Here is a 27,436-nt window from a genome sequence, read left to right on the forward strand (position 1 = left end):
TTGCAAACTCGTATCCACACGCGAGAGGGATGAATCACATTCCATCAACCCAATTAAACATTAAATAATTGCAGCCAATTATGCAAAGACCACACAACAATATTAATTTGTTGATTTCTCTTTTGAACAGCCCCAAACGTTCCTAATGTTCGCCTATCTCATGTGTTAAACGACCAATTAGCACTACCATAACTAAGCGATGAAGAATGGATAATTGCCCAGTTATGATGTACCATCCCCTTGCTATGTTAATCCACCACAATTAAACAAATAGTGCACATGGGAAGGAAAAGATGCACAGATGTTCTTTTACAATCCATTATTAGCTTAGGGAATTGTGCAGTTTCTGCCTAAGCAGTAAGCTTTGGTGGTGGGAGGGACACAATAGAATCTAATATCTCAAATTGCGTTACTGACATTTATGCTGCAATATATTTATTACAAGAATCAGTATCTGGAAGCCTGGCATACTTCAAGTTATATATAGTTCTTCATTAGAGAGTTTGCCAGGCAAGAGCTGAAACTCAGTGGTACAACTTTACATGGAGAAGATCTCAGGTTCAGTCTGTGGAAGCTCCAGTAAAAAGCTTCAAGGGGTAATTACAACACGAGATAGCTGAACTTGAGTTCATTCACAAATTCAGAATTATAGTCCTTCCAGGTCTGAATAGGGACATAGGATTCTTATCTCACTACATATGCTGATTTTCTGCATGTCCTGCCCCTAAGCATTTCTCCCCTGCTCCCCTGCCCCTAAGCATTTCTCCCCTGCTCTACTCAAGCTGTAGACCTTTGCATTCTGACTCCCTTCTTTGCAACACCCTCTCACCTTCTAACTGGGATGTAAAGGCTCCGGGATCTCTGTTCCTACTTATATCTGATGAAGGGAGTTTGACTCTCAGCAGCTTATACCTGGAAATCTGGGTCTTTAAAGAGCTACTGGACTTGAATCTTGCTCCTCTACTGCATATCAACATGGCTATCCACCTGAAACTATTTTGGGTGGCAAGGACATCTGATAGCAAGGCTGGAAAAGATACTGCTTAGTATTTTGGAGAGCTACCTTGGACTAGATAGGCCAATGATCTGACTCAAGAGTAGGAAGAACATATACAATCATTGTCTATTTAATTCCCACTTTTAAAATTCATGTGCTGAAAAGAAGATGACAAATTCAGGGTGCCGAGCAGGACAGGAGAGTCTTTTTCAACAGAAGGTATTCCAAGTGTTGCCAAAACAAAAACTTCACACTCAACCCTGAATGAGACATGCACATATGCTGGGTTTGCCCATGGGGAGGCAGTTCTCTTGACTGAATTGTGGAGCAAATAAGCCACGGGGCAACTAACAAGGGCTATCGTCCTATCCTAAGAGCTTTCAAATCCCAGTGCCATCTTTGTGAGGGTCCCCTCATATATTGGATAAGGAATTCACTGGTGGTCAAAAACAAGAATATCCAATACTTCTGAGCTACTTCTCGTTACCTGAATTGGTCTCCTTGCGAGAAGAGATAACTATGGGATCCAATTTTTACAGAGTCTCTTCCTAGACAGCAGACGAGACTGGTGCTTTAAGATCAAAGAGCAATCTTTTATTGAAGAGGAAAAACACATGCACACACAGGAGTAAATAATAAAATGGTTACACACACACAGAGTCCTAGGAAGCTAGCCAGAAGTTGGAATAGAGTGAGTGAGGGGAAGTATATCTACCTATCCTGAAGAGTAGTCCAGTCCACGGAGGAAGAGAGTAGCTTCAAATGTCCAGCGTTCTCAGCCAAGAGAGCAAGAGGCTTGGGGTAACCTCAAGGGGAAAGCACTTTGGATCCAGTAAGTGTGCACAATTTTAATGGGGCCAGAGCACTACTCTTAAAGGGTAAAATGTGCCCTGAGGTGGGAGAGTCCTCCCAGCCATTGGAACAAAGGTCCCAACGGTCCGTTCCTAGGAATGACAAAGGTTTGATCAGCTTGATTACTTGCTGCCAGGGGTGTGTGAAAGAGAATGCAAAGTCTCTCCTGGACCTGCACAAAAGGGGCAGTTTGCTAATGGAGTCCACCGGAGCTAAATTGATGAATTTAGCTGTGGAATGTACCTTTGTCAGGAATGAAGTATAAGAACTTATGAATGCTAATTGATTTCTCCTCAATCATGGGCTAGGGATCTCATCATGGAAGGAGGGAAAGGAATGTGTTAAGTGGGGTGACTTTGCAAGACCTTTGTTGTGCTGGATTCCTTTTTGAGGCTGGGGAGCCTGTAAACTAATCACCACTAGTCTCTCCACATTTACATGTGGCATTCCATTCATGCCTGGGTCTCCTGGGCGAGACTCAGCAACTGCTAGCTGGAATTCCCCTGTTTGTAAACCAAACTGCATTTAATTCAGGGGCCTTGCTCTATTAAATAGCTCTATTAAATAGCTACTAAAGATGGTGGAGGCTGGGCCGACTGCTTACACTCCTACCTCCACAAGTCCACACAGGCCTTCCTTTGTATACATACTACAGTTTAAATGGTGGTAGACACAAAGGCATCACTGCAACAGATACACTACTGTGGATGACAGAGAGTGCAATTCTATGTCTGCAGCCTAAGACTTTTGATTTCACTGATAGGATTGCACTATAAATCACTGAATAATTGAAGACGGGTGGGGAAAACAGCCCTATCTATTTAGAGATTAAGGCTGCATCTGTATGAAAGTGCAAAAATAATCCCCAACTATGGCAGCAACAGCTATTGGTGTTGCAAGTGGGAATATCACCCACATCTCCCATTCTTGTTCTGCTTGCCCCACCCCATCCCCCCTCATCTCTTTCTCCCCATTGTACTTGTGCAAAAAATCAGGCATGATAGTAGTGGTCAGGGGAAGTGCAACCCTCCTGATTCTCTTGGACCTCTCAGCAGCTTTTGAAACCATCGACTGTTGACCTTCTGGACAGCCTTTTGAAGTTGGGACTGGGAGGCACTTTTCTGCTGTGGCTTCAGTCCTACAAGGAAAGTAAGTTTCAGGTGGTGGTGCTGAGGGCATGCTGCCCAGTTCCTTTGCCCATAAAGCCCCTGTGACAGACCCCTCTTCACTCCCTCACTGTGAGGCAGATTTTCCCGCTAGAATTCAGTTTGCCTACATTGGCTGAGCAGCCCCAAGTAGCATGTTAATCTTTGTGGTTTGAAAATCTGTTTGTCGTACCCTGACAGTGAAATATAATTTTGGCTTTTTTGTCCAGTCCAAGAACTTGAAGGGAAGAAGCAGGAGCCCTCTTCTTTTTTTGTTGGAAATGGCACTGGAGACTATATAACGTTCAGAAGGAATAAAGAACTTGATTTAACAGGCCAGGATTGAATAAGTGTAGTCAGGAAATGAAAGTACTGAGGTAACATTTTGCTGGTAGTACAGAATACGCTTAAGTAACAGGCAAAACAGTTTCCTTGAAGCTTAGTTTTTTATATTTTTGGTTCTTAGAGGTGAGAGGTATTTTACTTAATATTTTAGTTACAGCAACGTTTCTTAACAGTTTCCTATGACAACTCAGGTTTCCTGGAGTTAGCTTAAAACTGTTTTCCCTTCACAGACCCAGGGTCCTCCTCACAGCCAAATCATCTTTAGAAACTGGGTAGGAATTAACCTTCTTCTCCTAAGAAGATATAACCCTTCTTCTTTTGGCGTGAAAGGGAGTGTAACCTACTATGCAATCACTTGCCAAAACACACTCCCCGTTATATGGTGTCTGTGTCAAGTAAGCTTCAGCTTCTATTGAGACTTATACTGAGGATTCTTAAATTGAATTCTTCTTCAAGACAGTGATGTTACAGTAAACTCAAAATCCCTCCCTGTCAGATCTCTCCCTGTCAGAGGTATCCGCTATCCAGTTTTTTAAGTGTATTGTTGGCCTTCTATTAGTTGATTGCTGTCATCTTGTGGATTTTAAGTATTTATACTGTTGGATTGTTTTGGTTTTAACTGTTTTAAAGTATAAATTTATATGTATGTTTTATTGGATGTGATCCATCCTGAGCCTGCCTGTGTGGGGAGGACAGAATAAAAATAATAAATAAATAAATAAAATAATAAAAGTTTCCTCTTCCCTCACTCCAGACAAGAACCTGTCTGACCTTCCCTGTCAGACTCACTCACAAACTCCTTCTGAACAATCCTGACAGAAACCAACAATCCGCCCTTCAGCAATGTTCTAACCAACCGATCAAAGAGGAGGAAGCAGCTTGTCACTCAAGCTCTCTATTCCAAGTAAGAGTTAATTCTTTCCCTCCCAGTTCTGATTGCTGCACTTAGAAAAAAAATGCTTTCAAGTGCAGTCCGTCACAGTCTTGCAGGGTTCCATCTTGTTCCTCATGCTCTTTACATCTACATGAAACTGATAGCTGAGATCATCCAGAGATTTGGGCTAGGCTGTCACCAATATGTGGATGACACTCTCCTCTTCCTTACACTTCCAAGAGATCTCAGGGAGGAAACCTTGAGACAGTGCCTAGAAACAGTTTGACAGTGGATGTGTGCTAAAACACAGAAGCTCAATCTTGACAAGATGGAAGAGCAACTGGTGAGCAGTAGGACTGACCTGGGACTTAAGGTGCTTCCTGTTCTGGATGAGGTTGCACTACTCCTGAGGGAGCTGGTAAGGTATATATCTTGGAGATGTTACTAGACCTGAGCTTCCTGCTGGATAAGAAGTGGCAATAGTGGCCAGGGACACCTTTCAACAGCCTACTCCTATAAGAACCTACCTAATCACTACAGCCATCTTCTGAAGCTTTAGATGCCCCTACATTCCGTGATTAGATGGGTGGCAGCATGGGACAGGGCCTTCTTGGCTGTGGCACCAAAACTGTGGAACCCCCTCCCCAGAGATATTCCTCTGTCTCCTTCTATCACTGTCTTCCATCAACATGTGAAGACTTTGTTTTGTTTGGTGTTCCTTCAACCATCTCTCCTCCCTACCATGTATTTTAATTACCAAGCCTGTGTTTTTATATATGTATTTTACTTTTTGGTTTTAAATTGGTTTTTAGGTTGCTTATAATGCTGTGCTTTTACAGCTGTCTTAGTACCCATGATTGGGTAGGAAGGCAGACTGCTGTCGAGGCTGGCTCTAGCCCCACCTGCACATGAGGTGAAGACTCCTCACAAGTCTCCTCAGATGAGGAGCTTCCCACAGTCTCTACTATGCTGAAGGTGTGTTCACTCCAGAAGCTCCCAGGGAAGACCCCATATCTACTCTCCAATTAGGGTTACCCAACTGATCTCCAGGCCACAGGACTCACTTCCCCTGGAGAAAATGGCTGCTTTGGAGGGTGGCCTCTATGGTATTATACTCTGATGGGGTCCATTCTTCCCCAGTCCCCCCCTCTCCAAATCTCCAGGAATTTCCCAACCTGGAATTGGCAACCTTATCTCCACCAGCAGGCTCCTGTTCATGTTTCCTTAGAACCAGGAGACAAGGACCTGTCTTAAGTCCTGCATCTCCAGAGTCTTCCCCAGGACTGAAGAAGGCACAAGGCCAAAGCAGACGTTTTTACAATTATAGCAGTCAGTTCTACTGTGTTGCCTGTTAGTTCAATGTCTTTATGTCAACTGATCTCCAATACTGGCCCAATGAAGTACTTCCAGAAATACTGGCATGTGTCCAATGACACCATTCTAAAGACCTAGCAGCACTTGGCCTTCAAAAAAGGAGGCAGCAATTTCCCATGATTTCCAACTTCCATTGCATCCCCCTCTCCTCTGCTTCTTATGCTGTTCCTGGGGGCGGGGGGTCTGCTGCTACCCAGAAGCAAAAATTACTAGAGGCTCAGAGAGTTGCATTGGGAAGGGGAAGCGGGAAACCTCAGCTGTGTAGAGTTTGCAGAAAGTTAGATACACCCCGCAGAAAGTTATATTTGTGTAACATGCCTACTTCCACACTCGCATGAACACACAAAGATGCCTCAAACGGAATCAGACTGCAGTCCATCAAGGTCAGTATTGTCTACTCAGACTAGAAGTGGCATGCCAAGGTCTCAGGTGGAAATCTTCCATATCACCCGCTACCTGTTCCTTTTAACTGGAAATGCCTGGGATTGAACCTGGGAACATCTGCATGCCAAACCAATACTCAATTACTGAGCTACAACTCTTCCCCAGTTACTCAATTATCAGAGCTGCTGTAGCATAGCGGTTAAGTGGTTGGGCTGTGAGTCAGCATTCTGCCAGTTCAACTCCCACTACTGTCATGCGCTCAGCAGGTGGCCTTGGGTAAGCCCCTCCTCTCAGCCCCAGCTCCCTAGCTGTATTGTGGGGATAATAACAACACTGACTTTGTTCACTGCTTTGAATGGGGCACTAATCTGTCTAGAACTCATTGTTTATGGATTCTTTGTTCTTGTGTAGATGTTTTGTGCTGCTGTACAAACATTACCAACGCAAGCAACAGAAGGTATTGTTTTTATTTTTTTTTCCATAGGATTGTCACGCAATATCAAAATACTCTGCTGGTTCGAGTGTGATTTGATAACCTCTTTACATTTAAGAAAAAAGTGTTTAAAATCCTGGACCTTCAACTATCACAGTCTGCTGAAAGAAAGAATGGAAAAAAGAACAGAAAAAGAATGGAAGAACAAAGGAAGAACAAACGGATGAAAGAATGGTCATATAGCTTGTGCTAACTGACAGAAGATTCCAGGGTACTAAACAGAGGAGACTTGGGTATTATGTTTCAAAGACACAACAGTGCACTCCAGTTCCTCTCAATGGCCTTGAAGCAGAGGCACAACCCTTCTGGCTTTGTTCAGTACCTCCCTGTAAACCGTTTGAACTGAAAAGCAGTCAAGAAATCGGGTGGAATAGCCGAAGAGGGAACAAATGCAAAATCTGAGCGTACAAAGCAGGGCCAGCATCTGCATTCCCCGAGGTGGGGCACCTGCCGAGGCCCAGGGTTTCTGGCATGGCCCACTGCTGCTGATGCTCTTTGCACACTCACTTGTGAGTAGTCCCCTATCCATGCTCCCAGCTGCACAAACTACCTAGTACCTCTGGGACAAGGGCTGTAGGAAGGGGTCATTTTGTAGAAAAACAGCTGGAGGAACTCATTAGCATATGCCGCGTCCCTTGACATCACCAGAAGTGTGTCATTAGCATAACTGATTTGTGTATGCCACACCCCCTGACATCACCTATCCTGGCTGTTTTGGACCCAATCCTGGCCATTCATGGCCGAAATTGGGCCCAAAATGGCAAAAAGGGGCTGAAAATGGCCAAAAAGTGGCCCCAAATGGTCAGGATCGGGCCGCTGCTGAGTGGGAGAGTGATCCACCACCCATCAGAGGCCCAATCCGTGCCATTTTGGCCCCAATCCAGCCCCAAACGGGCCCAAAATAGCTGAGAGTCAGGTGGGTGGGTCCACCTGTCATGTGACCTCTTTGGGGAACTGCTGGAACTATGTTCCGGCGCGTTCCCCCTCAAAACGAGCCCTGGCTGTAGGCAACTGTGAGCAAGGGTGATGGGTGGGCTCTTGAGCAGACAAGGGAAGGGGACACAAGCAGGTTGAAGGCATATGGATGGGAGGGAGGGAAGGCATGAACAGAACCCCTAGAACCAGGAACCTTCCCTGATCCAAAGGTCAGAGGATTCTGGTCAATGACACTATGTTCAACGGATGGCTTTTATAATAGAAAAAAAAAGAGCTGTTTATATTGTGCTTCCTCAGATGGAAACTGTTAAGGCTACTGCTTATTTTGGGGCAGATTTTTTTTTTGCAGTAATGTATCTGGTGCATGAAAGGGTCATTTCTCTGGGAAGACGTAGGTTGCCCTCAGGAGGCCCTCTTGAAGAGATTGTGCTTCGGTAATGATCTAGTTGGCCTCCTGTCTTGCCTCCACAATGACCAATATTTTTTTTGCTGCAATACTACTTTTTCATGGATTTTTAGATTTAGTCGCAAGTCTCTTGGGCCATTCAAGGTCATGTATATATTTTTTCAGTAGCTGTCTTGAACCTGCTGGCTCCATCTGGCAACACACACCTGCCCCTTGTCATCTGCTGTTGCCTGGAGAATATGGGAGTGACTGACCCCATTTCCCAGAGGCAATTCACACGCGCACAGTTGTCCATTTTCTATGCACTGGGCCCATGCAAAACAGTCTCTGGGAAGTGCCACGTGTCAACATTATTGTGCTGAATTGCCTATAAATTCCACATGGCCCGCGGTTGCTGAATATGGAGGTTCTAAGAACAAACAAGTCTTGGGACTGCAGGCTGGATCTGGAATGTCCATGGGCTAAGTTCCACCATAATGAACGGAATTTCCCCTCTCCCTGTCCTATGTTTTAAGTGAAATTAGCTCCAATTACCAACAATCGCAGGCTGCCATTGGGGTAGAGCCTACCCCTTATCCTCCCACTCTACTGAACAGATTTTGAAGTGTCTTCTATCTGAAGGACTCTTCCTTTAACTTCATTGATGTTGATGGAAGGCTCCCTAGCTTGGAGAAGGCAGCACTGAAGTTGGAGGAAGCTGGGGGAAGGAAATGACGACAGATCAAGAGGACAAAGGTTCGAAGCCCGATCTAGGTTTTGCGAAAACGAGATGTGTATGGGGAGGGCCAACGCAGCAGATGGATGATGAGCTTAATCCGTGGTGTGTTCTTTTATATTCATTTAGGAAATTTCTTGGCTGCCTCTCCAGAGACCCACTGTAGGTAGCTCCCAAAGTAAAAGCACACAATTCAATCATAAAAATAAAGCTATGTCTCCGAGGGCAACCCACTGAGTTCCACCACCTCTTTTCCCAGAAAAAAAGCCTTGGGAGGGGGTATATCAACCCAGAAAAAACCAAAGTAACCAGAGAGGTTGAAAAGAAAAGACAAACCTTGGGTATATAAATACCAAAGCCCATATCAAAAAAGCTTAAACTGTATTAAATTACAACACCTTTAATCAAACTCCCAATATTAAAAACAGTGTATTAAAAATCTATTTACTTTTCCACTTTCCAAAAGTGGAAAACTACAACATTGCCTACAGTGGAGGAATGGTTGACAAAAGTTTTGGAGTTTGTGTCAATGGCAAAATGTACTGCATTGATTAGAGAAAGGACGTTAGTTAACTTCTTGACTGAATGGAAACCGTTAATAGACTTTTTGCATGAAATGGATAACAAGGATTTGATGACATCTGGATTTATGGATTAAGAAACAGGAGCAATAGAAAAAAGAGGGGTTTTGTGACTAACTTAGAATAAGTGGGAATCTAGAAATGATATGTACTTGTTGTAGAGAAAATCGGAACTCAGCTTGTAGTGTAATTTAGGGTTTTTTTGTTTTCTTTTTTCTTTTCCTCTTAATTTTATAGATATATGTATTGTTAGTGTGTTATGTTTAGAACTGTGTGCTTTTTCTTGTTTTCTGTGTTTGTTGTTTATTGTGGTGTGGTGTATAGTTTATAGTTTAAATAAAGAAATTTAATACAAAAAAATCTATTTACTTTGACTGCATATATAAGTACCATCCCCTAGTGTAAAAAAAATAAATTCAGAACAATTACACCTGGAGATGTCTCTCATTTACAGGCCTCTTTCAAATGACCAGGTACCGTTATTTATATCATAAAACACATGTTAACCAAAAGCGTTTTGGCTGTGAGGCCTTCCGCAGTGATTTAAATTTTTACAATTACATACCATATACTAAATTTGTGGAACACATAAACATGTATTAGATTGTTCAGATTACAGCGTGTCTGACTCAATATTGGGAATTTCGCATTCTTTAATATTGGGAATTTGATTAAAGGTTTTGTAACTTAATATAGTTTTAGCTTTTTTGATATTGGCCCTTGGTATTCATACACTCAAGGTTTTTCTTTTCCTTTTAAGCCTCTTTGGTTACCTGGAGTTAGGTGATGTGACTAGGGCTTTTTGGGGGGGGAAGAGGTGGTGGAACTCAGGACCGCACAATGATGTCACTTTGGGTCAGCTGGAACAAGGGGGGAGTTTTTTAAAGTTTAAATCACCCCAAAATGGTCACATGGCTGGTGGCCCCTCCCTGCCCCATCACATGGCTGGTGGCCCTGCGAAGGACAATCTAAACTCCCCTCTGTCAGGAGATCAGGGGGTGGGGCCACCGGCCATGTGACCATTTTCAAGAGGTGCCAGAACTCCATTCTACCGCATTCCAGCTGAAAAAAAGCCCTGGATGTGACACTTTAGCACATAGGAACAAACATGGCAGCGGTACAGATTCGGCACGATAACAAGCAGGCCAAGGGAAGGATGAGGGTTACTGCTGATAGTACCCAATGCTCACACCAGACAAAGTTAATTCATTCTAACATTTCCATTATAAGAGAAGTGGCCAATGGGCAATTTGGGGGACTATCTCTTATGCTGTCCAAGCATAAAGGCCATTTTGTATTTTCTGCCAATGCAATGGGAGAGTAAACTTGTGTGTTTTGTGCTGCCTCTCCGCATGCTCCCAGATTTTGTGCAAATCCAATTTTTTTGGTGTGTGTGTGTGGGGGGGGGTAGGGATTCAGATCTCCCTCTTTCAAACAGGGTCCAGAAGTATGGGAAGAAGGACAGGCAAGCTGTCCACATTTTTCCTCTCCCAGATCCATTCCAGCCCAGATAAGGTGAATTCCCATCAAGGTGTCCGGCATAATAGGAGTGCACTCATGTAGCTTTGTCTTAGAGCCAAGATACAAGAGACAAATTACATGAGGAGGAGCACGTGAAGGGAGTCGCAATGTTAGCCTGGAAGCTGAGTTTTAAAATAGATCGGAAGGCTTTGTCAATTTCCCCTCTCTACAGAGCCAGGGAGATGCTACCCAGAGGGTTTGTTAATTTCCTCTTTGCCTCCTGAAGGCTCTTTCAGTTTTACCTAAGAGGCAAAGAGGAAATTAACAAACCCTCTGAGCAGCTATCTCCTTGGCTCTGTAGAGAGGAGAAACCGACAAAGCCTTCCAATCTCTTTTAAAACTCAGCTTCTTGGCTAACATTGCGACTCCCTTCACCTGCTCCTCCTCGTGTAATTCGTCTCTTGTAGCTTAGCTCTAAGTACCAAGAAACAATTCTTCGTCTTGGTAATATAGAGTGGGTAGCCGTGTTGAGTAGTAGAACAAAATTCGAGTCAGATCTCCAACAAAGTGAGCTTTAACCCAAGACAGCTTATACCCTGGAAAATTTTGTTGCTCTTTAAGGTGCTATTGGCCTCGAATTTTGTTCTTCATCTTGGTAGCTCTCCTCAGTTTCGTACAACTTTACAAACTTGCTAGATTTGCAGCAAAACTTTTCCAGCATACATAAGCAGAACATAGTCCAAAATAACTTAAGGATCCCACTTTGAACTACTGGAACTCGGATCTTGGTCACCTCCATGTAAGATGTCAGTCATTCACAATTAATTACTTTGACCCTTTATGTTACAACATATATGAGAAAACAATTTAGAGTCTTTCTTTCAGTTTTCAACAGTTGAGAGCTGGACTAAAAAATAAAATACACCCAACAAACATCAGCATCATTCCATAAAGTTCCACAAAGGCTGTGGCAAAGTTCATAAATTTGTGCTCCGTAATTCTTCTGTAAACATCTTTATATCAGTCTAGTAAGACCCCAGTATGCCTTTATCCTCTCCCACCCTGGATACAGCTAAGACTCCACCCCTAAGCACATTCACCACAGAGTAAGCCCCACTGATCTCAATGGGACTTACTTCTGAGAAAACTCACTTAGGATCGCACCTTCCCTTGTACTTTATGGTATTTAACAAGGCTATCTCTCCCATACATATTTTGAATTGTCCTTCTCTCCGCCCCTCGGAAAACCAGGCCTAGTGGGGAAGCCCCATCTGCACTAGTCCCAGCAACGGTAAATACTTTAGGGAGGGATGAGAAAAGAAACTGCCTTTCTTCTCAGGAATCTGGATATGGTCACCTTTCTTCATGGTCTCCCTTGGCTCACCATCTACTTCAAAGAACAAAACTGTAGGGACGTATTCAAAGCACCTGCAAGTCAGCAAGCAGGAGATCGCTGGGAGTAAAGTTATTTCAAGAACATTTCTGTGTTGGTTCTAGGTACCTGCAAGCCAGAGATTTTTGCATCCAGTTCACAAAAAAAAACCCAACCCTTCCCACTGGAAGCGAACAAAGAAGCAAAAATTCCTTCCAACTCTGAAACAAGCAGAGGAGGTCATAATTGTAAAGGGTTCGCTTCGGAGAATGCACAGCTTGGGATGGAACCACGAGTTCCAGGTAGCTGCTGAAGGGCCACAAGAGGGCCCATTGCTGACCACCGACCTTCTGTGCAGGAGTAAGTCTCCTTGCCTAACTCTTTGGTTGTCAGCAGTGGTAGCCAAACTGGGCCCTTGAAGGGACTGGGCCCTCCTCCTTCTCTGGCTTCTACTGAAATATACCCACTGGAGCAGTTGATGGCAACAAAGGATATCACTGCCAGCCCTCTTGAGGAGAAGAAAGGTCACATTTGAAATAATTTTGACAAACCCTCTCTTCAACCTGGTGTTGGCCTTGGCCACACAAATGGGATGTAGGAACCTCCCTTGCCATTTCTCCTCTACCTCAAGAGAGGTGACCGGGGCAGAGAATCGGAGGGGAAGGGGTCTTAATTGTTCCCTTGCCTGCCACTTTTCCTTTGCAATCCGTCTTGCTTCAAGTTATCCCCTCATTTGAGGGGACAAACATACATCTCGGAAGTTTAGTTGGGAGAAAATTAGCTGGGGAAGAGGGTTGCATGGGGGAAGATTAAGCCCTGCCCTCTCTGTCCTTGTTTCTCCCTTGTAAATTGTCTCCCCGGTTGCCATTTTCTGGTGGACATGGCAGCTGTTGTTGCTGGTCCCTGTATTTTGCCAAATATATTTAAATGTGTGGCATCAGTTTTTGTGTAGTGAGGTGAAACTCTTTATGTGGACATATGCTCTCTGGTCAAAAGGCACTCTTCAGTTGATAGCGGCCTTGTTTGAGCAACTACTTTACTCAATTATCAGCATCTTTGCATGCCCCACTTAATATTGTGGCCACTAGTCTAATGACAGGGGAATTGGGCACCCCAGATGGCAACTAGGGATACATGAAATACAAGTGAACAATGACTGGAGCATGACACACATTTGAGCAAGAAGATATAAGCAGTACGATGTCTACCATTAAACGGCACAGTGGTTTGTGCTTAACATCTGCATTCTAAGAACAGTGCCTGGGACAGTCAACTTCAACTGGTCTTCAACAAATTGATATACAGATATATGTATATATATCTACGAAACAGATATAAACATACAAAACTAAAATCAGACTCCTCGGTCTGATTCTAAAATTGTAACGGCAATTCGCGGTTCGCTAACCATGGGTAGTTTTGTACATGTTCATTTTCTCAAAGGGAGCAGCCACGAACCTCTCCGGGTTTACATTTGTGTAGAGAAACATTAACGTGAGAATCGCTGGATAGACAGCATTTCCTGCGACTGAGGTGTTTGGGGAAAAAAACATTTTGTAACCATGGGAATAGAAGCCAGCAACATCTGGGATTTGCAGATTCACAGTAGCCCTGGGCATGTAATTATGGAGGGACAAGTCAACACAGAAGGGCAGCTGGAATGAGAACTTTAGCCTTGCCTCCTGGCAGCAGAATGCATTGTCCCCTCTCCCGCCTATCCACATTTGCAAACCCATGGAATCTATCCTCGTAACTAGGAACACTGATTCATGATTGTGAGACAACAGCCAACTTGTGTGCAACTTGTAGATATGCAGGTATGTCCAGTGAATGTGTGCAAGAGGGGGTAGAGCCAGTATGCTCTGCTGTGAATGCGGGCAAAACCAGAGTACTCCCTCATGCAACCCGTCAGTGCCTCTCGGCCCTGTAGACAAGTTGCATGTTCAGGACTAGCAGCTTAAAATCACATGATCTAATTCCATAGATGCTTCCAAGGAATTTCAACCAAAAGCTGGTTAAAATGTCTAGAACAAGAAGTCAGCACAGCATTCTTGAGACTGAACCATTTTGGAAGGCAGGTGGGGGAATACGTTTCTCAGGACTCTCTTCCGTAAATGAACACTTGCAAATGTAAAGCTAGTAATGGCAGGAAGGGGGCTATGGTAAAAATCTTCTGCAAAGGGAATTAGATTTTTGTGTTCATCGAGTGGTTGATCTAGAATGGCATTCACGCATGCATTTTCCTTTCCCCTGCACTATGAAGTAGTACAGTCTTGGATGGGCTGTCCCATATGCTTTATCTGAATGTTTTAATTATGGGTCTGAGGTCAAAAATTATGGGGAGACACACAGAGAGATGCTGAATGTATTTCAAGGTGTTAGAGGTAGGTTCAGTTACAAAAGAGGAACATTGTTAAGTTTCCCAAAATTTCACCCTCTCTTTTATAGAAAAAAATAAATACTTCTCAGCTCTCTAAGTACTGTTAGTGCAACCACAAACAGAGAACTGGTTTTTCATACTATTTCATTGGTTATTTTACCAATGTAATCCAATTCTTCCCCTTAAAGTGACAATAACGGTAACTAATGGAACACTATCATAAGTAACCTTTGGCAAAAGATGTCTTAAAGCTAGCTCAAAAAGAGGGCAAGCTAGGAAACAAAATCTCCCTGTGGGAGGGTAGCTTGGTGTCCTAATCTAGGGCACACAAAATCCTTGGGCCAGCCCTGTGTGTACCCCTCAGAGGTCATTTTGCAGGGAGAAAAGAAAGGTTATCAGAATTCATCCAAGGCATGGTATTACCAGGCACCAAAGTGGCACCAAACCAGCACCAAACTGAATCATTTTCATTTAGAAAATTCTGCCCCTATGAGTCATGGTTAGGGGTGTGCACAGGGGAAAAATTTCAGTTGATTCGGGTTTGGTAATACCAAATTTTCCCAAATCAGGTAATATTCGGTATTTTTTACCGAATTCTGAACCCAAATTGCAAACTCCTAGTCATGGTCTCCACAACCAAAGTATTAAATAGGAAAAAGCAAAAAGCACCCTGGGGATTTAAGAGAAATATCCCACAACAGTCAAAGGAACAATAGAAAAGATTAAAAAAACGAAAACAAAACCAGAACAGTTTTATCATCTTCCCAACCTGGGAATAATGAGAAGACTCGGAGATAGCAAAAGGATACCTCTGAGACATTTGGCAACTGTGCTATAGGTAGCAATCTGTGGCTCAAAAGGTAATGCAAAGAGTACTTGGCTTGAACTGAAGAGCAGTTGAAGAACTTTTAAACACATCTGTCAACTGTACCGAGGACACGAGGGGGCATCAAGAAAACTGTCGGAAAAGTGTCTATTGCTTACATCTAGCACCTCTACCAGAAGACAGATTTCTACTCTAGAGCAAAATCACAGTAGAAAATCAAACGACTGTGTTCACATTCCCTGGCATGTGGACACCATTCCCCCCCCCACCCCACTAAGCCCAGGAACAAAGTGATAACACACGGACTACGCTACGCGGAGCTACGGTACAACTGGTCATTGTTCAGATGGTACGTCGGCCTGCCTTGTTCTCTTTCCAGGAGGTCTGAGCCTTCCTTGTCCTTTGCATTCAGGACACCACGATTGTCCACTCACTGTCTTCTCTTCCGTACTACAAGAAGAACAAAGAGTATTACTCTTTCACTAGGGGACAGTGAACAGGTCATTACAAACCCACAGCAGGGCCTAGTGCAGGCCATCTTGCCCGTTCTTCCACGCTAGTACCCAAATAGTGCAATCCTAAACAGAGTTATTATGCCCAATAACTTAAATGCCCAGTGACTTCATTGGGTATAGAAGGGTGTAACGTCTTAGGATGGCACTGTGGTCCAATTCAGTGATTACATTTTGTACATTTTCTAATATGTACTTCTGACAGTTTCCTACACTCTGAGCTAGCATTTAGTTACAAGCAACATAGAGTGGTTTCAAGCAAGTAATATTCCCAGCATAAGAGCTGAAATAGTATAGGCACGCAGGGTGACCGTACCATGTTACAAAAAGCACATTAATTGTCCACGTTATAGACGGCAGTCAAACTAAGTTTAATATATTCAGAGTGATACTGAACATAGGAAGCTACTTTATACTAAATCAGACCATGGTTCTGTCTAAATCAGTATTGCCCACTTGGACTGGCAGCAGCTCTTCAGGGTCGTGGTTTCTGGCATCAGCTACTGTCTGATTCTTTTAACTGGAGATGCTGGAGACTGAATCTGGGACCTTTGGCAAGCAAAGCATGCACTCTACCTCTAAACCACGATCCCCCAATGAAAAGAGCTGCTGGAGTATTTTTCTTCTCTTCCATGCACAGTTATCCTAGGAATGAATCAAGACCCTTACTTGGATATCAGTCAGTTGTTTCAAAAAACGGGTAGCTATCTGAGGTCCATTCTCCATGGTTGGAATGTGCAAATTCTAGAAGAAGAAAAAGTGCAACAGTTTATAACAAGATTACACCCCCTGCCCCCCCAAAAGAATGAATGAACTGCATTTTGGCACACTGAAATACAACTAGTCAAAGGTTTTGTTTTCTGTCAACAAAAGCAGACCAACAAAATAAAGAACAAAAATCAGCAGCAGTGGTGGTGGAAAGGAAGTTAACTTCTCTCTTTGTCTCTCTTAAAAACAATGATGGGAATTTTTTGCCATTCAGAAGAAGGACCATAAATTCTGTTGTGTGTAAAAAGGTGCTTGCTTGACTACCAAACACCAACCATTAAGAAACCAAGAACAAAACTTCCTGAGAGGCACTGTTCATATATTAATTACCAAACAAGAATAAATACTACCTTATACTGTGAGTAGTCAGCCTGACTTCTGACATCTTTAATAGCTGATCATGAGGAGAATGAGTCATGCATGGAATGTGTATGCAAGGCTGAGTGATTGGGCGTGACTGACTCCTGTCTCCTCATGCTGCGGAATGTGCTATCTTGACAATAAAGGTGCTCGTGAGTCACCACTCCATACTTTCCGATCTCCCTTCTTTCCATTGATTAAATCTCGGGCCTTCAAATAGCTCTGTTAAGTTTGTAACTTCTTCCTGGGAACATCTAATCAAAACTCTAAATTTATTAGCCAAGCTCCGGGAACATTTAATTAGTAGCCATTTCTTTGTGAGGCACCAGGAGTAACCAATCTGATTTCTTTGTCACACCCTGGTAGCACCAATCAAAAGTACTCAAACCTTTGTCTTTCCCAGGAGGTGAACTTTAAGGTCTTTGGCCTAATGGCCGAGGCCTAATTTTCCCTATAAGAACCAGAGCTTTGCCCCCCCCCTCAAATTGTGCACGCTTCCCTGGATCTGAGCGCTGTGCCCTCAGAGTCTCCTTCTCTGAGCCTCTTCTGGTCAAGAACGCTGGCCGTTAGAAGCCTTCTTTCCCCATGGACTACTCTGCTCTCTGGATAGGTAATTATTGCCCGAAAATCCCTCAAATCTATTCCAATTTCACCATTGCTTTCCTAGGAACCTTGTATGCTCGTGAGTTATTTCTTGTATGTGTGAGTTTTCCCCTTTAAATAAAAATCATCCGTCTCATCAGTTGGCTTAGGGAAAGGACCCTGTAAAAATTGGTGGAGTATCCCACTTTGTTACCCCTCTCGCATAGCCTTCTCCTTGCCGCTAATTTTCCCCTACTCACAAGGAGTCCCATTCTGGTAACAATACCATGTCAGAGAGTATAGCTCTATCTACCTCAGGATAGCTGACTCTGACGGACAACAGATCTCCAGAGAAGAGCTTTGGACATCTCTGCCTGTGACCGTTTAGCTGGAGATACCAGGGATTTGACCTTGGACCTTCTGTGTCTATCTGTATATTTTCATCCCATCTTTCATCCAGGGAGCTCAAGGCAGGATACATCGTTCTCCCCACTTCCATTTTATTCTTTATTCTTTTATTCTTTATTCTCACAACAACTCTGTGAGGTAAGTTAGAATGAGGCAGAGAATGACTGGCCCAAGGTCATCCAGAAAACTTCATGGCAGAGGGGAGGTTTACAATCAGGTCTCCCAGTTCCAAATGCTCTACCCACTATGCAACACTGGCCTTCTGCCACTGAGCCATAGTCTCTCCCCAGCAGCAAATGTCCATTGTGTGATCTAAGAGCACAAGACTGCTTTTCACCCCTGAACACGGCCTTATGCATCACTCTGCACATGCTCATACTACGTTGAGCCACCCACCTTGTGGATTGGCCTGCCTGCTGAGGTTAGGAAGGCTCCATCTCTCCTGGCTTTTGGCAAACTATGCAAAACTGACTTATTCAGGAGGGCTTTTTTACACAGGTAATAGTGCTGTACTGCAAAGAAATGTTTCAGAAATATACTTTGGTATATTTGGTATAACGGTACTACAGTGAACCATCTTTTGCTGCAAGTATGATCCCACATAGTTTCTGCATTGTTTAATACGCCATGCTAAATAGTTTATGTTTTCTTTCAGCATTGTTGCAAATGTGTATCAGATTTATCCCTGTTTTCAAACTTCTAGAGTCCATACTTTATACTATTGTTTACTGAATATCCTGGCAGTCGATTCTGTATCGATATGCAGTGTGTAATTCTCCTTGAGTCTCAGTGAGAAAGGTGTACTATAAATAACATAAATAAAGGAAAGCAACTCTAAGGAAGCCTTGTGAGTCTGTGTTTGGTCTCCAAAGGGTAGGCTACTTCCTGGGAATCCTATATACTCACTCACTTGTCTTCAAATTCCACAATACAAGTTAGATGGGCTATAAATGCCATAAGCCTATGAAATCAAAATTGCCAGTACTTCATGGTGTCCATTTTGGGGAGAAAGAACTCCTGCAGTACAGAGTTCCATAGTTCCATGAGTACAACTGCAAGATCTTCAGATTGTGAGAAAGTTAACCAAAACTATTGGGTCTACTGTCTGAGAAAATACATATTGTTTATTGGACTGTTATGTTTGAATCCTCAAAAGCTGGCATTATATTCTTAGAGCCAAAACACACGAGACGCCTGATGCATGGAAGACACTTCTCAGTTTCCCGTAAGTTTCCATGGGAAATGTAGTGAGAAAGAATCTCTGTCAGGAATAAGAGGGAGAATCTCCCTTCTTCCCAGCAGAGGCTCTTTCTCTAGGCATCTCATCTAGTCTGCTCGGCTCCCTCTCGCCGCTGACAGTGCGCTCAGCTCCCGAATGCAATTAGGGGAGCAAGGGGAGTGCACTGGCAGCCGCAAGAGGAAGAGCGCTCCCCTTGCTCGGGAGCAAAGCATGCTGGCGGCAGTAAGAGGGACAAGGAGCCGATCTCACCAGCAGCTCTCTTTCCCTCTCGCCACTGCCAGCACTTCCGTTGCTCCCCTAAATGCACTCGGGAGCTGAGGACGCTAGCAGTGGTGAGAGGAAGCTGAGCAGACTAGATGAGACACCTAGAGAAAGAACCTCTGCCAGGGAGAGGGGGGATTCTTCCTCTTCTCCCTGGCAGAGGTTCTTTCTCACTATGTTTCCCGTGGAAACTTGCAGAAAACTGACGACTGTCCTCCATGGGTCAAGCGTCTTGTCTGTTTTGGCTCTTAGATGCCTTGTTTCCAAAGACATAAGATGGGATAGAAATGTTTTAAATAAATAAATAGATAATCTATTGCAAATAATCACTTCCTCCTTGGCTTTCAATATATTTATTTACTTCATTTATACCCCGCCATTCTCCCCGATGGAGACCCAAAGTAGTTTAAAACATTCTCCTCTTCCCCATTTTATCCTCACAAGCACCCTGTGAGGTAGGCCAAACTGAGGGCCAAGCTACACATGACGAATGACACTTGAATGGCAAGTGTATTTCTCCCTGTTCACTTGCCCTCCACTCAATCCACTTGCCGTTCAAGTGTCATTCGTCATGTGTAGCTTGGCCCTGAGAGTGTGAGACTGACCTAAGATCACCCAGCAAGCTTCCGTGGCAGAGCGGGGGTTCGAACCTGGCTCCCCCAATTCCTAATTCTGACACTCTAACCACTACACCATGCTGGCTCTATATACCAGAATCAGCATCTTGTGGTTTTTTAACAACTAAGTACCCAACCTGCTAAAACAAACCTGAATTTAACACTATTAGATATTCCCGAAAATTCCACAATGGATTCCTCAGTAGACCCAATGATCCACTTACAAAACCCTCCTGCCCTTACCTCGCCCATATACAATATTGTTGAAATAGGGCACACAACACAAGCCGTTCCAGCACCAAACATCTCCTTCACTCGGCGATCCTTCAAGGCAGTTGTCAAATCGCTCATGGTGATGTATCGCTCGGACACTTTAAATTCTCCCTGTACAGGGAAAGAGATGTGTAACGAAAGAACATGCTGTCGAGAAGCCAAAGGTCCACTTCAGGTGGAAGAAGCAAAAAGTCAACAAAATATATACCTCGTTGTTGCCAGGAGAGGGCACTTTCCTCTACAAGTTTCCCTGAGTCAGCTTCACCTACATCTGTGTGGTTTGACTTAGAATACTAGAATCATAGGGTTGGAAGGGACCTGCAGGGTCATCTAGTCCAGCCCCCTGCACGATTTAGAAAATTCACAACCCCACCCCACCCTATGCACACACACCTCCAATGACCCTTGTTCCATGCCCAGAAGATGGCAAAACACCGTCAGGATCCCTAGCCAAACTGGTCTGGGGAAAACTGCTTCCTGACCCCAAGGTGGCCATTGGCATTACCCTGGGCACGACTTATAGGAACTTATACCCTGGAAAATTTTATTGGTCTTTTTAAGATGCTACAGGACATGAATTTTGTTCTCCTACACTTCTGATTTCCATCCACAGTGTTGGAGGTGTTCTGGGCACGCTCTTCTGTTCAAGTGGGGCAGCCGAGGCCCACAGGCCTAGACAGTGCATATGTGAACTTAGTGAAATTGTCCCAGAATCCTCTGCAATGTTCAGGGCTTCCATGGCAACCACACAGTATGGAAAAGATGCTCTAGAGTTTGGGAAGCCAATGGCATTAGATTACCTACCCACTTAAATAAATGAATAAAGGGAGGGGGAGATTACCTACCCACTTGTGTGCCAGGTCTAAAATGCTCTGCCTCGTCACACCAGGAAGAATGATGCCATCTAGTGGTGGAGTTGCCAGCTCCTCCTCTGTCAACACAAAACAAAATGACATAACAACAATAATAATAATATAATAATATTTGCTTTATATACCACCCATCGGGACAACTTAACACCCACTCAGAGTAGTTTACAAAGTGTGTTATTATTATGTTCACGACAATTACCCTGTGAGGTGGGTGGGGCTGAGAGAGTCCCATGGCTGGTCGTACTTTAAATTCCAGTTCTTCAGTGTCTAAATTGCAGGCCGAAGGGGGTTCAGGGATTTTTGTCCTAGGAAACTAGTTGTGAAAACAGAACATTTGTCTAATGAGAAGTTCTTGGCCAAGGAAAAAAAAGGGTAGAGGCTGCATCAAAAGTGGACTCCCCCTCTCACTCCCCACTTCCTCAGAAGTACTGTGACTGTGAAGAAAATTCTCTGTACCACTACTATGTGAGAAGGGGGCTCTGTGCCTGCCCTAAGGGGAGCCTTCAAATTAAGCTGTTTGTAAATGCAAAGTAAATAAGTCTATCCAGGGGTCATTTTGTAGAAAAAGAGCTGGAGGAACTCATTAGCATAACTCATTAGCATATACCACACCCCTTGACATCACTGGAAGTGTGTTATTAGCATAACTGATTTGCATATACCACACCCCCTGGCATCACCTATCCTGGTTGTTTTGGACCCAATCCTAGCCATTCAAGGCCAAAATTGGGCCCCAAATGGCAAAAAGGGGCTGAAAATGGCCGAAAAGGGGCCCAAAATGGTCAGGATCAGGCCGCTGCTGAGTGGGAGAGTGATCCACCATCCATCAGAAGCCCGATCTGGGCCGTTTCGGTCCCAATCCAGGCTGAAATGGGCCCAAAATGGCAGAGTCAGGTGGGCGGGGCCACCTGTCATGTGACCTCTTTGGGGAACTGCCGGAACTGCATAGATATGGTATCTATGCAGATAGTTTAATATGTCCTGTAGTGTAGTGCTTAAGAGCAGCAGGACTCTAATCAGGAGAACCGGGTTTGATTCCCTACTCCTCCGCTTGAAGCCAGTTTGGTGACCTTGGGTCAGTCACAGCTCTCTCAGAGCTCTCTCAGCCCCACCCACTTCATAGGGTGATTGTCGTGAGGATAATAATAACACACTTTGTAAACCACTCTGAATGGGTGTTAAGTTGTCTTGAAGGGCGGTATATAAATAGAATGTTGTTGTTGTTATATTATGTAGCTATTTACAGATTTATTCTGCACTTTTTTTTCCTTGCTGACTTTTCTGACTCGTGCCATTCTTTCTTTCACGGTTGTTTCCCAATGAAACGCAGCCATTAGCAAATGATAACTGAAAGAGAATAGGTGGTGGGAGGAAAAGAAACTCAGACAGGGCCTGTTGTCTCAGGGATACCACTATAGGAGGACAGAAACAAAAGAAGGGGGAGGAGCTGTGGTTCAGTCACTGACAGCTTTGCTCAGGTCTTGCAAACTGAAGACCGTGGCTTCTTTGATTCTACAATAAAAGTGGCAGTCTTCAAGGAACCACCAGGCTCTTGTTTTCAGTGCAGCAGATTATCACAGCTACTCGTCACTCATATAGCCATTTGCACATTTCAATGATGCCAAACAAGCTTTAAGACTATTGCTGGCAGTAGTGGTAGAGTTCCATTTCTCAAGCAAAGAGATGATTATAACAACAACAACATTTGATTTATATCACGCCTTTCAGGACAATTTAATGCCACACTCAGAGTGGTTTCCAAAAGGTATTATTATTATCTTCACAACAATCATTCTGTGAGGTGGGTGGGGCTGAGAGAGCTCTGAGAGAGCTGTGACTGACCCACCCAGCTGGTTTCAAGTGGAGGAGTGGGAAGTCAAACCCGGTTCTCCAAATTAGAGTCCTGCAGCTGCCACTCTTAACCACTACACCAAACTGGCTCTCATGCATGTGGGCATGAAGTTCTGAAGGTAGGTTCTCACCCCTTTTTACAAAAGCTTTACCTTGTCTTTCTTGCTCCGTGCTCTTAAAAAGATCTCCCTGGCACTCTTCCCTACTCTGTGGCCAGTGCAGCAACTGTCACAAAATGGCTTTCAAGCACTTGGCTTGTCCAGCCAGCTGCCAGAGAGCGGGGGCACCTGTGAACATTTTAAACTCCCCTTTCACATGCAATTTTCACAGAGTGTGCGCATATTATGTCCACCAGTTTGGCATCACCTGCGGCAACATCTGCTTCCTTTGGTACCAGACTGAAAGCATGACAATGTGCAACCCTTTGGGTGCCAAAAATGCTTATTCTTTCCTGTGAACTACAGCCAATCCTGGCTCCATATGGCTTCATACATTTCACCATTGTTAAAAAAAAAAAAAGACTGCAACTGTACACACTCCCAACTTGTGTTTGATTAGTCGAAGGAACTAACTAGTAGCTAATAAAAATGGCCTGCACTTAAGCACCTCACAGCCTTTATGTTTCCTAAAAGTAATGCATTTATGTTTCACAAAACAAAATCAAATATTTGAAATGCATAAGAGGCTAAACACACCATGTTTGTAGGCAGAAAATGTTGTCTGTACCTTTCCGGTGAACAGTTGCAAACTCAACCATTTTGCACCCCAAACGTACCTGTTAATCAGAAGTCTCCACTATACTGGGTTAGACAAAGATGTTCTTTTTCAGACATCTTGCTTGTGGGACTTGGGACTTGGGATTCTAGGGCCTCCATAGCTTCCCTGGGCATTCAGCTGATTGGCAAGTCCTTCTATGACATCAAAGCAGCTAAGCCAATGGCAGCCAGAGGGGCAGTGACAACTCAGGCCCTTGGTGACATCAGAGCAGACCGGCATGTATTGAAGGAGATTTGGCAAGTAGAGAGATCATATGGACCGTGCACATTTTCAATTTGTTCTTGTTTTGAGTGTATGTGTGTGTATATATAGTCACACTGCAAAGCTTGAAGTCCTGATGTTCCAGAAATAACCTCAGATGGCAGCATTCATTCATGAAACACCACACGTGGTATGTGTCAAGGGAAGAGACAGATTAGTCATGTTTACCAGTCACAAAATATGACTGCTACCTGATCCTAGGTGAGCCTAATCTTGTCAGATCTCAGAAGCTAAGCAGGGTTGGTCTTGGTTAGTAATTGGATGGGAGACCCCCAACAAAAAACAGGGTTGCAGAGGCAGGCAATGGCAAGCCACCTCTGTTAGTCTCTTGCCATGAAAACCCCACCAGGGGTCGCCATAAGTCAACTATGACTTCTTGAGGGCAGGATTTCATTTCACCTGATCCTAGAATCCGAGGGGTTTTTTTGGAAGTCAAAGAGCGTCCGGAGACTAGGGGCAGATGGCCAGGATAGATAATTTTTTAATGCCTGTTTTCTAAAATTCAAAAGCAGACAGCTGAAGTGCAACGGAATTACCTAGATAGACCTCAGGCCAATTATGCTACCATTTAATTGACCCAAGACATTTTGGTTCCACTTCTCTGTTTAAGAAATTAGCATGCTGGGTCAGCCTAAACGATCTGGATGCGATCCAGACTAAATTTTCCATTGGCAGAAAGGAAACCTACTGCCCCTCCCCCCCCTCAATCTCCACAAAATGCTGCTCCTCAGGGTTAGGGGACCCTGAGGAACGACAAGAGAGGAGTCTGCAATGGGAAAGAGGAATTGGTAGAAATTTCTAGTTCATTCTGGATTCAACTCAGTGCCTGAATGGGACAGACTCTAATAATATTCTAGACCAACTCTTAGAACTTGGTCATTAATAGTTGTGTCCATGCTAGTCTGGGAACCCCACCACCAACTTTTTTTGAACTTGAAAACTCAGTCACCACATTAGATGTGACTGAGCCAGGGGTTAATATTAGGCCATGTCAGGGAAAGGAGCCTGAAACTGGGTCGCGAAAACCAGTATACGTGTCCTAGTTTCCTTGCATGTCCTAGTTTCCCTTTCTTCTTCCCTGTGGCCCAGAAGAGTAATGTGAGAAAAAACTTGTTTTCAAAGGTCCTCAAACGGTTATTAATATCAAATGTGGAAAAATATTAGTTGGATGTAAACCCGGTTTGAAAGTTTTGCCTCAGGGGAAACTCTGTTTTCGAAAAAGACTGATGAATGGCACCTGAGGCCCAAAGGTGAAGTGACCATTTTGTTCAAACTTTTGTCAAACAGTGGTCAAAACTGAGGTAAAACCCCGACAGCAGTCTATGGTACTGTTACCTCCATTTTCATTCCGCCAATACAGGAAGAGATTCATGGTCCCGACTTCTGTAATTTGATGGTCTTCCCCATAGAGCCACAGAACCTGCTGACACCCTAACTCCATAGCTTCACGCTGGGCATAAATAGAAGATCCATAGTTCCTTTCGGAGACAGAAGAAAAATGGCAGGCAATTGTTATTGGACCATGCATGTATTTTACTGCATTTTTATCCCATATCTCTCTCTCTCGCTGGTAATGCTCATACAGCTATCACCTTAAGCAGAAATTAAAATGGAAAAAACTTTATTTAATATCATGTCTCTGATGTTTAATTATTGCCCCTACTAGCAACAAAGCCTGTTGTGGGAAAAATACAAAGGGCCCTAGAAACAGCAGAGCAGGCAGGCCGGGCATTGCATCCTCCGTAGTGTCTGGATCAGGCTGGAGGAGGGCAGGGCAGCAGGCCGGGCATGGCCCCCTCCCCCGTGCCCCATCTGGGTGGGGGGAGGGCAGGGCAGCCGGGCCAACTATTGCCTCCTCCCACATACCCTGTCTGGATGGGAGAAGCACAGAGTGCCCAGGACGGGCATTCCCACCTCTGCTGCCATCTCGGCTCTTCTCACCATCTCCACCAATATAAAAGGTGAATCGTCAGGAACACGTCTCACTTTTTATATAGTAAGATAGGTTTTGCCACAGAAAGAACAACAGAATCATTTGTATCCAAAAATAACCATGTCACCTGTGCTTTCAGATTAGGTAGTTTCATATTTTTAAGTAGAGGGATGATTAAGCTAGCCCTCAACTCATTAAATATGGGACACTCTATAATCATACGTTGAATGGTTACTTAAAGGCAATCTAAACTGTGATTTGGCAGAACAGCTCCTGCTGTGGCACTCTGAAACAATTTTAAAGGTGGGAAAGTCTAAATTACAATTTCAAGAATGGTGAAAACATTTATGGTTTCTTTAAAATGCCAGTCAAATATAGTTAAGGAAAGTGAATGGAAAATGTATTGATTGATTTCTAGGAACCTACTCCTGACTGTCCTCTAAAGACCCCCCAAGTTTCAGGAAGATTGGAATCTAGGGTCCAATTCTATGTGCCTCCCCTTACTCCCCCTTGCTTGAGCACTGTAATAGTGACTGAAATGGGCCTACATGCAACTGTGGTTAAAAAAAATGACACAGAAGAAAGGGTCATCCGTCCATCCCTCCCATGCCACAGCCCAAATCTGAATCAGGCCCCCACCCTCCGTGACTGCTTGTTTGCAGCTTAAAAGCTAGCCATTCAGGGATCTCTGGCTGCCACATCTTGTTAAGTTCCTCTTCAGAACACGTTCACAGTGACGAAGTTCAGGAAGGACTTCTCTTCTTTGCCAAGACCAAAGCATCCTAGATGCTTTATCTACTAGCTATATGTGCTAAACCATCATCTGTCCTAAGGCCCAGTTCTTCTGGCTCACACTACTGGATGCTGTCAGGCCTTCAGCTTGCTGTCCCCCTGGAGCCATTGAACACATTCCCCAAATGCTTGTATTCTACTGGACCGTCTCAGAAGTCTTTGCCCTGAGCCAAGGAAAGCCGTGATTGCGGCCAGGTCTGTCTCCTAAAGTGGGCAGCAGGTTGCAAGCTTTGATGACGCCAAAGAGAGACATTGCAGGGATAATACCAGCTTCCTTAGAACAGAGTGTCAATGCGTTACATGGCTGTTTTCTGAGTTCCAGACCTACAGACTGGCAGTACAAGGGACTTTTGTCAAACACCATCTGCAAGATTAATTCACAGCTACAACATTTGTTCAGGTCCAAAAGCAAATCTCCACCCCAAGCTTGTAGCTGAAGCCAGATCCAACTGAGCAGAATAGATGGGGTCAGTGTGGTGCAGTGGTTAGAGGATTGGACTAGGACTGGGGGACCCAGGTTCAGGTGGGTAGCCATGTTGATCTACAGCAGAAAATCAAGATCGGAACCCAGTAGCATCTTAAGACCTACAAGATCTCCAGGGTATAAGCTTTTGAGAGCCAAAGCTCCCCTGTCTCTGGCAAAGGGAGCTTTGACTCTCAAAAGCTCATACCCTGGAAATCTTGTAGGTCTTTAAGGTGCTACTGGATCCAGGGATCTTTCTTTACTAAACCATGAGTTCAAATGTGCAACCTGGGACCAAAAGAGAGAACCATATACACTATGGGAT

General features: G+C 44.1%; 1 protein-coding gene across 3 annotated transcripts in view; it reads right to left on the bottom strand.

Annotated features, from left to right (window-relative positions):
• Positions 1–14,286: 14,286 nt before the first annotated feature.
• Positions 14,287–27,436, bottom strand: part of BCAT1 (branched chain amino acid transaminase 1) — a 79,958-nt gene continuing 66,808 nt past the window's right edge. For all 3 annotated transcript variants that reach the window (XM_054989281.1, XM_054989283.1, XM_054989282.1), the window contains 5 exons: positions 25,259–25,401; positions 21,008–21,093; positions 20,133–20,273; positions 16,323–16,397; positions 14,287–15,591 (listed from right to left, as the gene is read on the bottom strand). In XM_054989281.1, coding sequence (XP_054845256.1) covers positions 15,550–15,591; positions 16,323–16,397; positions 20,133–20,273; positions 21,008–21,093; positions 25,259–25,401 — 487 coding nt within the window. In that variant the 3' untranslated portion in view covers positions 14,287–15,549. The remainder of the gene's footprint in view (positions 15,592–16,322; positions 16,398–20,132; positions 20,274–21,007; positions 21,094–25,258; positions 25,402–27,436) is intronic.

The sequence above is a fragment of the Eublepharis macularius genome, chromosome 9, assembly GCF_028583425.1.
Source record: "Eublepharis macularius isolate TG4126 chromosome 9, MPM_Emac_v1.0, whole genome shotgun sequence".
Lineage (NCBI taxonomy): Eukaryota > Metazoa > Chordata > Lepidosauria > Squamata > Eublepharidae > Eublepharis > Eublepharis macularius.